General features: G+C 40.7%; 1 protein-coding gene across 1 annotated transcript in view; it reads left to right on the top strand.

The window, feature by feature from the left end:
* Positions 1-2,316: 2,316 nt before the first annotated feature.
* Positions 2,317-15,044, top strand: part of LOC104078059 (multiple epidermal growth factor-like domains protein 11) — a gene marked incomplete at both ends in the record, with an annotated part of 80,505 nt that continues 67,777 nt past the window's right edge. Inside the window, 3 exons of the mRNA XM_009579559.1 lie at positions 2,317-2,563; positions 4,209-4,329; positions 9,721-9,857. Of these exons, the coding sequence (XP_009577854.1) occupies positions 2,317-2,563; positions 4,209-4,329; positions 9,721-9,857 (505 nt within the window). The remainder of the gene's footprint in view (positions 2,564-4,208; positions 4,330-9,720; positions 9,858-15,044) is intronic.

Raw genomic sequence — 15,044 nt, 5'->3', positions numbered from 1 at the left:
TTTGCTTTCTCCTTCACTTTCTTTCAAAGTGAAAGACACAAACCGAGCAGACAAATCTGATGACTGGAGCACTCACCTGAGACATGGCAGACCAAGGATATAAGTCACATCTTCTAATGAGTGTTATTTATTCATATTAAGCAAATTAATTGCAGCTGGAATTATATCAGCCCAGAGCAACCCACAGTCTGGCAGTCAGGGCTTTAATGTGAGGTGTGGTAACGTAGGAATCCCTGAAGTCCCTGAAGCAGGCAGGGTTAAGTTGTATTCCTGCATTCTACTTCCCCATGTAAAGGGCTATCGGCTATGCTTGTGGGGTTCAGATTTGTACCCTTTGTGGAGGTGCAGAATTGCATCCCTTGATGTTCCAGTTCTACAGAAAACAAATCAGTGTTTCTGGAACGGAAATTGCTGGGAAACTCCATCAGCTCCAGCAGATTTGCTCCCTGCCCCAGAAGGCTTACAGAGTCTTAGCGAATGTCTATGTGAAACAAAGATAGGTCATTTCTTTCCACAGATTCTCAGTAATAATTTAAGACTTATAAAGAGTAAGATTTTGTTTGCTCGGCTCCCAGTGGTGTTACTGAGGAACTATCATCCCTGTTTACAGCTGTGGGAAAAATGAGGCAAAGCAATAAAATATCTTGTGTGAGGCACAAGCAGGATCATGCACAGGGCTATGTTGCATGCTCTGCATTCTGCAGGGCATGAAACCATCTCTCTTTGCATGTGCATCCTGTAAGACCCTGCAGATCCTTCTGGAGGCCCTGGAATTGTCTTCTCTTATTTTGGTCTTTAACACTGTTGCTCAAGAAACACAAGTTTGTAAATTGGTAATCAGCAATGCTAGTTTCTTTCTCTTCTTTTTCTGCTGAGTATCCTCAGACTGACCAATAAGAAGGACAAAAAGATTGCCCAAATTAACTGATAGATCTAGTCATCCAGTGTGGGTTTATAGCCACGTATTGTAGAAGGAAAGGGCTATGAAATTTCTAGGACAAGAGCTTCAGGCTTAAGTGGGCTTTACATTTACCTTGCTAAGTGTGGAAACAGAGATCCAGGCCTGAGAAGCAGCGAGTGTCACCTGGGGATTAGTTTACATGTTTGCAAATAAAAGAGTTTGTGAAGACAGCTCTGTTGCTGGGATTACACACTCGTTTCCTGCATAGCAGTGGATTTTTACACTGGTAGAAGAGTTGTTGTTGGTATAATTGAAACCAGCTCTCTGAGCACAACCCACTGTACCTGGAAAATGATCTGTAATGCGTCTTTACCAGAGCTTTTGCCAGCAACTCTATTCTGAATAGAATGGTGATTTTCTTCACCCTTGATATAGCTATATTGAAAGGCTGCTAAGCAGAGGGTAGGATCACTGAAGAAATCCTTGGTTTTCTGCTCACCATTTACTGAGGAAACCTTAACCTCTGGTTGTTTGCTTTGAGCTGTCTAGTGTGCATACATCTTAAACGGGCGTTTTGCAGGTGCTGATTGCTGTTTCTATAGCAAATCAGGATTAAGCTGTTTCTGTAACGCTGACTTCCCTCTCTCATCCTGCATATGGTCCACAAACAAGAAGATATCAGGCAGGATTGTCATGTGAAGGGTTCTCACTGTGCTTTAAAGCATTCTGTAGGGAACCTCCCCTCCGTGTCAATGGCCATAGGGTTTGGGGCCCTTCTGTAATGCTAGTACATACTGTTACTAGCACAGAAATTAGCTGACATACACATTCCGTACTTTCATCCCTAAGCCTGGTTTAAGCAGCCTCATGAAATCTTGTCTCCAGTGTTATTTTCTTCCCTACCATCACTTTACTCCAGGGGAAAAAAAAAATCAACAAAAAAAAGCAACACCAAAAGGAGAAAGCCTTCTTTAGATTATCGTATTTATTATCTTATGGGAACAGTGCAAAGAAACAATATTTGATGACATTATTAAATCTACAGGATTTGCTTGGCAATACTACCTGCCATTAACTACACTGCAGTCAGGATGTGATCCTCTGCATCTAATTCCACTATAAATTCATTCCTTCCAGCTATCTAAGAGCACTAAGAAACAGGATATTAAAAGATTTAGGTCCTGATCCAATAAGGGTGTTAAACAAGTCCTCAAATTTAGTGCTGTTGTCTCCTTGCATGCTAAAGTACATTGCTGGATCAGGGGGGTAGTTTTAGAAAGTTTGAGGGCCCTTTAGAAAGTTCCTGGTATTAACAGTGCCTTTGCCTGCTTGCCAACCTAAGCATGAGAGGCTGAGATGAGATGCTTGCGATGCACTTTCCTAATCATCTTGGTAAATGACTGTATGTTTTCCAGGTTGCGATAGCGATCACTGGGGACCCCACTGCAGCAACCGCTGCCAGTGTCAGAATGAGGCTCTCTGCAACCCCATCACGGGTGCCTGCGTCTGCGCAGATGGGTACCGAGGATGGCGCTGTGAAGAGCTCTGTGACCCTGGGAGCTACGGCAAGGGCTGCCAGTTTAAATGCCAATGTCACAATGGAGCTACCTGCGACCATAAAACAGGAGAATGTCACTGTGCTCCTGGATACACGGGGGTATTGTAAGTTCAACGATAGGCGTATTTTCCTCCGCGTCATTTAACAGTCTTGCTTTGACTGCTTTGAACGCAATGAGTAATTGGCAAAATTTACACAATCTCTATATTATACACTTCCCTTTGTAGAAATCAGGTAACAAAATTTCAGAGAGACTAAATAAAGGAAATCTCTTTTACTGCTAATTATACCTGTCTGCATAATAAAATAAAATTTAGTGCTAAAGGGAACTTAAAAATTCTTTCTGTTTTCCAGCCTGTACAACTGTACCTGTTCCTAATTTCAGTATGTGAATACAATCCAAATTACAGTTGAGTTTTATAAGCAATTGGACATTCAACTCATTAGCAGTCCAGTGCAGTATCAAATGGGACTTACCATCTCCAATTTATTTGACTTTCAATCTAACTGAGGAAGCATTATTGTTAACTATATCATCTTACTATCTAGGGGGTAAATTTTTAGCATAGTGAGCAGGGATTTAGCGGCGTGACTCCTATTAACTTTAACGAGAATCATGTAGCTAAATCCCCACCCACCACACTGAAAGTTTACCAGTAGGATTCACAAAATCTGCATATTAATTTTAGGACAGCAAGCAATAGTTCCTTGTTTAAAATTGCCCACAGTGTAACATCAGTTCTCATTAGAGATCTTTCAGTAGTTTCAGAAGTAATTATGTTTTTCAAAATTATTTAAGGGGAAAAGAGAATTTAGTCACTGAATTTGATTGGAGGTGACTTAATACTTTTGCAATCTAATATTATTTGTTGACCTGCATGAAGGGGAAGGTAAAAAATAAAGATAATATTAACCCTCATAAATAAGTGATATGCCTTTTGAATATTTTATTTAATACCTGATTTCCTCATAGACTTGTGGCCTCAGTCCTGGAAGCACTCACTGTTAAAGACTCTGCTTACTATTAGGAGTGGTCCCATTGACATTAGTATGTCATTTCTCAGCAGTAAGTAGTTGCAGGGCCAACCACTGATATGTTGTAGGAACATCCTCATCAGAGGATAGTCGGTTAGGGGAAGAACCTACTGTAGTTTCAGAACCTGGGATTACAGAAAGAAGCGATGCTGAAAAGCACCAATGTGCAAATGTAGGAGATGCTGGTTTTTGCAGGGACTAGCCTTACACTGGCCCCCCATGAGTACTGAGAGAGCTTAAATAGCCTTTAAATGATGCTGAGTTCTTGCCAGTCCATTATACACTGCAAATGTTAACATTTAGTAGTGACTGGAGACATTTCAAGCGTTTTAATCCCATCCTTTTATTCTATTTGCAGCTTCTTTTATTGCCATGTCACATAAGTCACATCGAGGGCTTCATTCTGCAACTCTTACTTTCCTGGGCTATTTTAATGGATATGAGTTGTTCTGTTGAGATGGGTGGAATTTGGTACGTGCATAAAGATTACACACATGCATCAGCCTTACAGAACTGGATCCATGGCACATAAATAACCCCAGCAGAAATAAAAGAAATCTTGGCTAATTGGTAATGCCAGCTGAGGCTTACTGAGGTTTCATAATTTGCATAAGGACTTCCATGATGACCTCTGTTGTGGATTTTCCTCATTTCTGTTTCCTGTAAGTTCTTTTAAATGATCTCTTTGGTTTTTTTTTTTCTCTCTCCACAAAGGTGTGAAGAGCGCTGTCCCCCAGGCAGTCACGGAGCTCAGTGTGAATTGCGCTGCCCTTGCCAGAACGGGGGAGTCTGCCACCACATCACTGGAGAGTGCTCCTGTCCTCCTGGATGGATGGTGTGTAGTTTGTTCATACTCATCCCTCATTTAGAAGTTGGAATAGGAAGTTAATTGTTCACTGTCTCAGCAGACGCCTTCCCTGTGTGCTTGTGATGCATATCTGCTATTTCTTGTCACGAGGCTCTAACGGTTCTGAAACTGGGACCACCTTTGTTATGTGTGCACAGTACTTTTACACAGACAGGCCACCAGTCTGCCACCGATAGCTACCATCATAGCATTAAACAAACAACAGTCAACAAAGCAGTGACACTTCTGTGTGGGAGAAGAGACAAAAAAATTGTCTTTGAATTACAGTTCAGAGAATATTGTTGGAATATTCCTTGCATCCTTAGACGCTGCCCTCACACGGGACTGAAAACTCAAAGCTCAGCTCAACATTGTCAGAAGCACTGTCCTGTTTCCCCTTCAGGAGAGAGGGAGAGGGAGAAGCCAGGGGGAATTCAGTGGCTCAGGCAGTCATTAAAGCAGGACTATACATAGGACACAGAGACCAGCTCAGTGTCCTGTCCTTACGCAGGCATAATTCCCATTGATTGCAATAGATTTGCTTGCATCAGGGGTTACACTGGAGAGAGCAAATTGCCCTAACCTTTAATCCTTTGTGTCAAGAAAGCAAGGCCAAACATTTTAGAAGTCCTGAACTTTATCAATAATGTAATAATTAACTCTCTTGGGGTTTGCCAAGTCTCACAGGCCTACATACCATTTAGCTGTACTAAATTTCCTGGCATTTTTCCTGTATTTGACAATTAGTCTCTTGGCAATCTTGCTGGATTTTAATGCATACAAGTACTGTGACTTTTTATTTTAATACGTGGAAGACCCTGAAGATCATCATACAACTATGGCTTCTGATGTGGGCTTTATACCTGTTGAAACATTTCTAGGGCTGAGAGAGATGTTTATGTTCCTTTAGATTAGTACAGCAAATGCTGCCTCCATTTGATCACACAGCTGCTTTTAGTTAAAAAGTACCAACCGTGAGATTCTGGTGGCTATCAGGCAGCAACGTGGGAGAAGAACATTGCTGCCCGTAATTTTTGGTGGAAGCTGTGTATGGAAAATCTCTCTCTAACTGAAGAGTTAGAGTCTCTCTAACTTGGCCAGTCATGGCAAAGGTGGTGATGATGTTATTCCATTTCAAATGACAAAGCAGGCAAAACTTTTCAGAAATTTAAGTAAGTATATGGCACCTTACCCTCAACTGGCATTCAGTGGAAACAAAGAAAAGGTTCTTTCCTAAAGAGTACTGGAGCTAAAGCATAAAGGAAGCAATTCAAGTATTTTTGAGGGCCTATCAGTCCATTCTGGCACTACCCCTAAGAAGTGATTGATAAAGTGATTAACATAAAATTATTATACTTCTAGGGTATTTTTTGCACCACCCTTTATCTTCTGCATGCCATTATTTCTAAGGATCTGAGTTGTTTTGCTGTACTCTTTCTTACCTGTATTTTATCAGGAGTTTTTTCTTTTTTTTCAAAGTTAAAAAATCACTAAAGAGATATAAGAATATCAGAATAGAGCAGGAAGTTTTTAGAGGTCTTTTAGGATACAGCATATACCCTAAAGAACCACAGCACTGGGGCTGCACAGCATCTGTGGTCATGTATTCTGGCCCACTTCTGCCCTGTTCCTTACAGCTTGGAGTTTCTTCTCTGCATTTTCAGTGGCCCAGAGAGACTTTCCTGAAAACTGTTTTGTTGGCTGCTTTGTCCCCAGAGAAACCCTAGAGTTAGCCACTGATGTTTGAAACAAGCATAACTGAAAACTGAAGAGAGATATCAAGTATTCCAGGGAAAGAAACTGAAATGATAAGTAAAAGCACTCAGCTTATAAATGTTGAGATTTTAAGTATAAAGGGTCTCTCCAGGGTTTTAATGAAAAGCTGGTAATTCAGTACACAGAGAGAGAAAAAAACATTTTTTCATGCTATATTTTTAACTCTTGGTGGTTGGAATGGTTTGGGAAGTGAGACATGAGTGGGCTGTAAACTAGCAAGCGAGATGGGATTGCTAGACAGCATTCATTTTATTTCACACCATGGATAGTCTTTCTTTGACATCAGGAATTTTACTTGCTGATTTTGAGGCTTGAGACTGCACATATGTATTGAATATACCATCGTGTTGGAAGGAGAGAATCCTCCCTGGGTTTATACAAGTGCAAATCCACTTGGATTTTATTGCTGCTGGATGAGCTGAGACTTTTATCCTTTCCTAGGGTAGCTTATTAACAGCAGCTCAGCTCCCTTAGGGGCTTGGTTGCCTGTGCGATATGCAAGGGGAGGCAATAAGTTGAATAGGAGGAAATTCTAGGGTTCTTAGGTTCTTCCTTGGATCTGCCATCTTCAAAGCCTGATTCTTTTATTACATGTAACATTTCTTTCCTCCTGCTTCCTCCCACCCAGTGCAGACTTTCCCAGAAGCACAACAAGTTATACGAACTGTGTCCTGTGAGATTTTACTGTCCCATGGGTTTTTCACCAAGAGGATGATGGCTAACAGCATATATTGTTGAACTAGTCAACAAAATGTGGCTTCCAGCATATTACGATGTTGGGCTTTTACCACTTCTGTGTCTTTGCGGCTGTGGGAGTTAGTGGGTGGCTGCTTTAGGGCCTCATTAACAATTTACAGGTTTAATTCTACACATCTTTCTCATTTGCAGTATTAAATTCTCCAAGCACTCTCAGGAAGTGGGGAGAGAAGTTAAATTTAGCATTTACAATGCTTCTCAGAAACACTTTTGAAGGACGAGATCTCCATGCTCAGGAAAGCAGCAATCTTTCCTTACATGACAGAACATTTGTCACTGGCAACACACCCTGTTTGGTCCCAGATCCAATTTTCACGGCTCTGCATCATGGTGCCATATTAATACAACACATTCTGCTAATCACTTCTTTCTCGTTGCCTCTGGGCTTCATGAAGCAACTACAATTTGTATTTTTGTCTATTTTTCTTTCTGTTGTGGTTTTTAAACATGGGGGTGTGTGAAAAAATGGAGCAGAAAAAAAAATCTTTTCTATACTACAAAATGGTAATAATATAGCAAACAATGTCAAAAGCAGAAGCTGATGAGATCAGGGCCTTAAAAAAGGTGCTGATGGGGTGAACTTTACTGATTGGATGTGTAAGCAGCAGAAAACGTTGGTCTGACATTTGATCCTCCAGAGAGGGATGTTTTGGATTCCCTTAGTACATATTAATGCAAAAAGTATGCCTAAAGATTCTCTTTGCTCCAGGGGGATGCATCACAGAGTATTGCTTTCTCATCATTTGTTGATAGAAATCCTGTTCCTTTTGAGACATGAAGAGAGAAAGTATTTATTATCAAGATAAATGGATACTTACATTTTCTGATATATAGTGTTGTGTATTACTCAAGTCCAGAGACACCAGTTTTTTAACACTGTAATCTGAATGTTCTTGAACTGCGGCCAACCTGTCTATTGTACAGCCAAGGAGCCACCTATCACTGGTTAGGAAAGGCTTGAAGTATCTTTTGTGATTACATTGAAGAGCAGCCTCTCCACTTTGGGGTTGTTGATACTGCTAAACTTCCTAAACTGTTGAGCGAGAGCCCTAAGGAGTGAAAGCAGCCATTATGTTCCTGCTTTATGTTTTGTATAAGTTTTGTCTAATATGTGCCTTGTTCAAAACTCAGAGCCCCTGAGGCTTGGTTGGGGAAATAAGACTTCTGAGAGATTAAAACAAAATAATAATAGGGACAGAAAACCACCATTTCTATCAAACACTGTGCACTGTGCATTGCACTGGCAGCAGCATCACTTGATACAGTTGCCAAACATATTCCATTATAGGACCCCATCTTCAGATCACAGCACTGCCAGACTTGTTTTGGCTGAAGTTACTCAGTTGGATGCCAGCCTCGGATTTTATGTTAGCTCACATAATAAAAAAACATTCATACAACTTCTAAGAAAGTCTAGGGAAATCCTTGAAAGGCCTTGATACTTGGTAGGGGACGTTATGTGATACTTGGGGGAAAAACACCTGAATTTGGCAGATAAATCCTCCAAAGACACAACCCATGGTAAGCATTCTCTGCCTGGGCTGAACAGCTGGAACAAGGCTTGCCCAGCAATTGCTTTTCCTGATGAGCAGTGCCAGAGTGTGCAACCAAGAATGACAGTCTCTTTTCTTCACTTTCAGGGATGGTTAAGCAGGGAGGGGAAGGAGGAAACAACTCAGACATGGGGATTTGGGTCTGAATGAAGGAGAGGACTAAAAGGGAGTCTGCAACAAGGATTTTGGGTGGACTGGAATAAAGAGGCAGGAGAGCAGAGGGCTGGGAGCATAAAATGGGGGGAAGGAGGTAGCCATCAAGATGTGGATTTGAGGCAGGTCAGGGACTGAGATAAGCCTCCAAGGTTGGGGATAAGGAGCTGGAAGGATACTGGATAATGCATCCAGCCAGTGTTCAGGGATTAGGCAGATTTTCCATTGCAAAATCACTTCTTCGCAGGTCAGGGACTGAGATAAGCCTCCAAGGTTGGGGATAAGGAGCTGGAAGGATACTGGATAATGCATCCAGCCAGTGTTCAGGCAGATTTTCCATTGCAAAAGCACTTCTTCTGGCCTTCTTCTGTGCACTGCTGGTGTGGAGAGTTAGGTTGCTTCTATGTCATCACTGGTGGCTTTCTCCAACTGTCCCAGTCTTTTGTTCCCAACCTGCCTCCTCCATGGCTTAGGCAAAACACTGGCAGATGCCATCCTGTACTACTTGAAGAGATGAGTGAGGGGGGGTGGATGAGGATAGAGGGAATGAAGTAGGTAGGCTCTGAAGAGTACTAGAGGACTTCTCCAGCAGTTGGATTTGGTCTTCTAGGGATGAAGTGGAGCTGTCTGAACAGAGGAGATCATCATAAACTATCACAACTAGCAGAACTTCATCCTCCCAGTGCAGCCTTTCCAACAATCCCCCTCTTCCCAAATGTTCACTTTGTGACACTTACCCAGGGTAGGTCCAACAACTTTTCTGACTCTATTTCACAAAAAAACCCCACCGGCACATATGAAGCTTGGTTGCCTTTAACCTCTCCCAAGCCTTCCTGCGTCTATTCAAGGAGCAGTGAATATCCTACCACTCCAGTTGCAGTTTATGGGGAAGATCCAAAGAAAGAGTTATCAATGCCTGTACAGTGGTGAGAAAAATCCCTTTTGGAGATAGGCTAGACAGGCATTTACTCTGGTAGCAGGATTTTGAGACTGTCTTTAACCCATCTTAAACAGAAAAAATATTGCTGCTACACTTAGATCTAGTTTCAGCAAGAAGGACAATAAATATCTAAGCTGCATATAGAAATTTATTGCATTATGAATGTTGACTGAAATATTGTTCTTTCTGTAACCTTACCAGGGACTGGTGTGTGCACAGCCATGTCCTCCTGGAACATTTGGAATTAACTGCAGCCAGGACTGTCCATGCCACAATGGAGGACACTGTGATCCCGTGACAGGAAAATGTGTCTGTACAGCTGGCTATATAGGAGACAGGTAGGAATCAAAACCCCAAAGCCTTTAGTTTTAACCATGAATTGCCAATATTTATATCCCTTCTAGGACAATCTTACTCTCTGAAAAATGGTGTTATGCTTCTATTGCTCCAATTAGGTTCATCCTTCTGCAGCAGTTCAAGCATTATAAATGTGGCAATGTTATTACTTTTTATTGGCAATGCTCTCCATTTATAGGGTTTTTTTAATATAACTTTTAAAATTTAATGGATTAAATTTAATTTAGATATTTACAGTGATAAATTTAATAGAGAGCATTACATGTTTACAAGATATGTAAATGAACTGTATTTATACAAATTAATGTCCTCAAGAGTAAGCAATGCAGCAGTTTAATGTTTCCCTCAGCCCCTCTGTGCTGCTGCAGCACTGATCCATCTCAGACACCAACTAAAGGTGATAAATCCTCAAAATTTATAAACGAGAGCCTTCACCCATAAATCGATCAGAGAAGATGATAATACTGTTTTACAAAGGTGTCATGGATTTAGCAAAATGACTACACAGCAAAGTCAAGGGGGGATAGTAACACATGTTGGCTTAACCTCCAGCTAATCCTGCCAGCAGGGCTAACAGGTGGGGAAGCTGCAGTTAAACAAGCTTTCATATGCAGTTTTCACTGCGTGTTGGACTGTGTCACCAGGGTTTCCAGAGACCGTGAGCACAGCTCACTAGTGTATGCTATGCTAAAGCCCTTTCTCCTATATCTTCCCTTTTTTTATTAGCTAGAACAAGCTAGTATCAGTATACTGACATATGCTACAATTATACTTTTATGCAGCAAAGCTCATTGGAATTTCTCATTTCTTGCTTCATTGTACAGTCAGCAAGTCTTTATAGCACACAAAGAGACCAACCTTCAACATGTGCTGGGGTTCAGAAGGCCGTGTTCTTTCCCATTAAATTTGGAAGTTCCTTGTTTCCATTTTATCAACAGCAGTAATTGGAGGGGGCTCTAGAGATTATGTCAGGACTTGCATGTGGTTGAATATGGTGGAAATACTAATCCTTTCAAACTAATTTAGTGGAGAAGACATCAGTATGTCTCTCTTCCCCCATCCTCCATCTGGACATAGTGATTTCAGCCATAGGGTACCATATAATTACTGTTGCTAACCAAAACTTTCTCTTTCTCTCCCTTTGGAGACAATTTCACTAAAGGAAGCAACTGTGCAGCCTGGATGCTTATACTGGTGACCACACTTCAATTGCAAGCTGTCCCCAGTCCTGGCCATGCTCAGGAAGGCTGACAGAGGCCCTCTGTCTCTAGGTCTCCTCATTTGGTGGTTGCAGACCTAGATCGATTTCTGGCTGTAGGTGAATCAACAGCGTTAGAGCTGTCGGGAGCTCCCAGCCAGCAGCATGCAGCTGAGCCAGCTTCTTTGCTCAGCTGCCAATATAGCCCCCAGCCGCGAGGGAGGACATGCAGCAGAAGAGCTGGCTCTGCTACAGGCGTGTGACACAGGGAAAGAACAGTAATGGAGTTGCTGAACTGCCTGAACTGCTGAACTTACACACTCCAGCAATAAGAGCACAGAAAGGACCTTTGGGGATGACAGAAGTAGATGGCAAGTAGAAAGCAGAAGACCTAGTTCTGCTTGCTGACAAAAGCAGAGGGTTTTGCTGCTGATCCCCCTTAGAGAGGGGCTAGAGAAGGCGGCTTGGGGAGAGACTGAGGAGAGGAGGCAGTAAAGGGCAGACCTGACAAGAGTTCACAAGAATAGTCCTTGAGCAAGGCAGAAGTGTGGGCCCTTCAGAGCTGTACTTGGAGAAAAGTGAGAGAGATTTGGACTCTAGAGAGGGATGTGGCTTGGGAAGACAGAAGAAGGGAGGGAGAAAATAAGGCATGATCAGCTGGAAGAGGTGGAAAAGAATGCAAGGGAAGGTCTTGCTGTGGACCTGCACCCAACCAAAACCCTTAGGAATGGCTCACCTGCCCCCTCCTGGAGCAGGGAAGTAAAAGATAGACACTGAAGGGAGAGGCGGAAGAGCAGAAATGCAGGCATGTGGAAGGATGAATGAGAACAGGAGAAAGTTAGGTGAACAGGCAGTTCAGAAAGCTTTTCTAGCAGCAGGAAAAAACTGTATTAGCCTAGAAATTCCCACCTTTCAAACGGGTTCTCAGAAGGTTAACACAATATCTATCAGCCTTTAATCACCCTTCAATAAGGGAAGTGAAACCTTAGGCCCATTATATTCAATTGGAGTTCTGCCTCTCACTTGGGGTAGGACAGCACATTGCCTGTAATGGTTTGTTCTGAACAGGCACGTGTACCCTTACTTTGCTGTTAACTACAGTTAGCTAATCGTAGATTGCCCATTGATTTCAGCGAGGGCAGGAGCAGGCACAAGGTCTTTAAAAAGTCTAAATTGCTTTCCTTGGTTATGTGTTCATACAGCATGGACAATGGAACAGATTAGTCAGCATCATTTTAGCTTAAACTCTGTTTTACTTTCTGGATCTCATGCAACTGTTGCAGTGTTACAGTATAATTGCAAGTATAACAGGAGAATGCTGCTGCACGGCAAAACAGTGTTTTCTTTAAAATTTTACAAGGGACTGAAAAATTTTTCTTAATAATAACAGATATCGTCAATAACAACAATAAAAACATAAACACACTTTATCTACTATCACCTTTTTTAATTGTCAATAAGTGCTATAAAATACTACAGTTCAACGTCTTGTGCAGAAGATAATAACATATAGTTAGATAAGTATTTGTGGAGATGAAATGGTCATAAAGGTCTATGTAAGTGTAATTGCCACACTTTGTTCCCAACCTGTTTTCCAGGAAGTGGCACTGCACTAAATATCTAGGAAATTGGCAAGCACTATTGATAACTCCAAGAAGCTTTGTGCTCTGCTAAAGTGACTGGATATGTCATGTAAATGTATGTTTTGCAAACTGGAAAGGAATAATCACAGAAGCACAGTTAGAAGCTGAGGATGGGGTGTCTAAGAATTCAGTGGCTGACAGGAACAGTGAACATACTGTTTTAGCTTTGTTTTCCATATTGCCATTAAATCTAAAGATTGAATCTTAGCAGAATAAATACCACATTTGTTATAACAATATAAGCAGACTTCTCTTGTTGTTGTGTTTGTACCTGTATCTTTTATCAACAGAATGGCAATCTCCAGGTTAGTGTGTTTTGGATGGCTTTTAATATTTTTCTGTGCTACATAAATGTGATCACCGTTTCAAAACAAACAAACAAACAGAAAAGCCTAAAATACTTCACAGCTTTATTCCATGAAAAAAATTTATCTGGAAAAAATGTAGGTGTATGTACTAAGTTCATCTGTTAAGCAGGCTGTCTTATATTTAATATTTTGTGAAATTGCTTCCATTAATTCTACAGGTGACAGCCATATTATCCTATCCCAACCCAAATAATTATAGTACATATTAAAGTTCAGTGGATATTATAATACGGATCTCCCCAGATAGGCAGAAAGCAATGTAAATTAAACAAGAAACATAACTAGGGCTTAGCAGCTCATTTTGTAATTTAATTGAACAATGTATCTGGTTGTTAATGGTGCTATGGACACATTAGATTGATATGTTGCAAAGGAAAGATGTTTAAGTAGAAAGCTATTTTGATTATTCTTATGTTCCAGAGGAGTCATTATTAGTATTCTTTGTATAAAATTCATTAGCAGTAGCTGCTTGATCTCCAAATAAATAAGTTGGTTAAATTGTTAGTAGAAAAAGGCTAATTATGTAAATGGATTAGGTCGTCAATATTTCATTTCCAGATGCTTTTCTCCCTCCTAGGTAATGCTTCATCTTCTATAAATATAGAATGATATAGTGCACTATTGACTAAGTATTCATCTCGTTGAGTACAGTGCTCTCCTGCTAACTAGTAGAGCTGTATACAGCAGTGGAGACATAAGGCATCTTAATATATTCTTCATTGCATTTCATTTGCTTTAAGTGTTTCAGTCCTAATATTATCCATTCTTTGCTGGTTATTTCCTTTGCAGCTGAACTACCCTGAGAGCAGCAGGGCTAGCAGCCAGTACCGCTGGTTTTTTCTTTCCCTTCCTGTTTGTCACAGGCTCCTTGTTCTTCGGGTCTCATATGAACTCCTGAACTTGGATTGTGTAACTAGTAACTGTGTTGATGCTTGCTGCAATTAAATCACTAGCTAGGCCTTTTGCTTTCTTCGTTTAGTTTTAGCAAAACATGATGATCTGAAGCTGCAAAAGTAATGCTCTTCTTATATACTGACTGTGTTCACTGCAGTTTTGCCTGGCTTGCATTACACATTAATCTTTTATTACTGATCATTATATTAACTCTCACCTGCCAGCTGTGAAATGACCTGCAGAAAGACATTTAACAATTGCCTCTATCCACTGAGTTTACAGTATACACTTTAATCAATGCTCAGGATTAAATTAATGCTGATAGGCAATTTCCAATATCTGGCATCCATGCGATAAGGGAATTGGACTTTTCTGGGCTTCTTCTTCTTTTTTTATTAACTGAAAAGGCCTATCTGTATTTCACGGTGGATCATGTAAACTGTAGTACTGACTCATTGCAGAATTTTGAAACCATTGAATTATGTCAAGCACAGAATCAGTTGCTGTCTTTAGGACCTTAGTTGAGCTTTTCAAAATAGGAAATATTATGAACACTTAAACTGGTTGTGTAGGACAATGAAACAGACTTTTTGGCAGATTTCATAATGTATCCAGTAGGGAAATATTTTAAACAGTGCATGGAAGGTGCAATTTAAAACAATCTGTGTATAGTGTTTGCAGGTTCCATTTTTATGTGTATCAAATATTAAAAATGTTGGCAATTTTGGAGAAGATACTACACTAAGGAGCGTGAAAGTGATTTGTCTTGAGATTTGATACTATTGAGCATCCCTGGAGTAAAAGATGAAAAGCAAATTTGAGCTTTACTTACTCAGAACACACACAAAAGACAAAGGAGTGTATTTTCTCCTAGTTGGTATAAAGCTGGTGCAATGACAGCATAGAGGGAAAGTAAAACTATACGTTGCTGGAGAACACTACTCAATATTGCTTAACAGACCACATTCTCTTTCAATCCTCATTATCACTAAGAGGACTGTATGCTTTTAAAGAAGGTGCACAATCCTTCTGTAATAAAGAGAAAGCCAACAGATGAGGTTTTTT

Source organism: Fulmarus glacialis, unplaced genomic scaffold (genome assembly GCF_000690835.1).
Source record: "Fulmarus glacialis isolate BGI_N327 unplaced genomic scaffold, ASM69083v1 scaffold46456, whole genome shotgun sequence".
Taxonomy (NCBI): domain Eukaryota; kingdom Metazoa; phylum Chordata; class Aves; order Procellariiformes; family Procellariidae; genus Fulmarus; species Fulmarus glacialis.
Note: the sequence above shows the minus strand (reverse complement) of the source record. Positions and strands in the feature narration are given on the sequence as shown.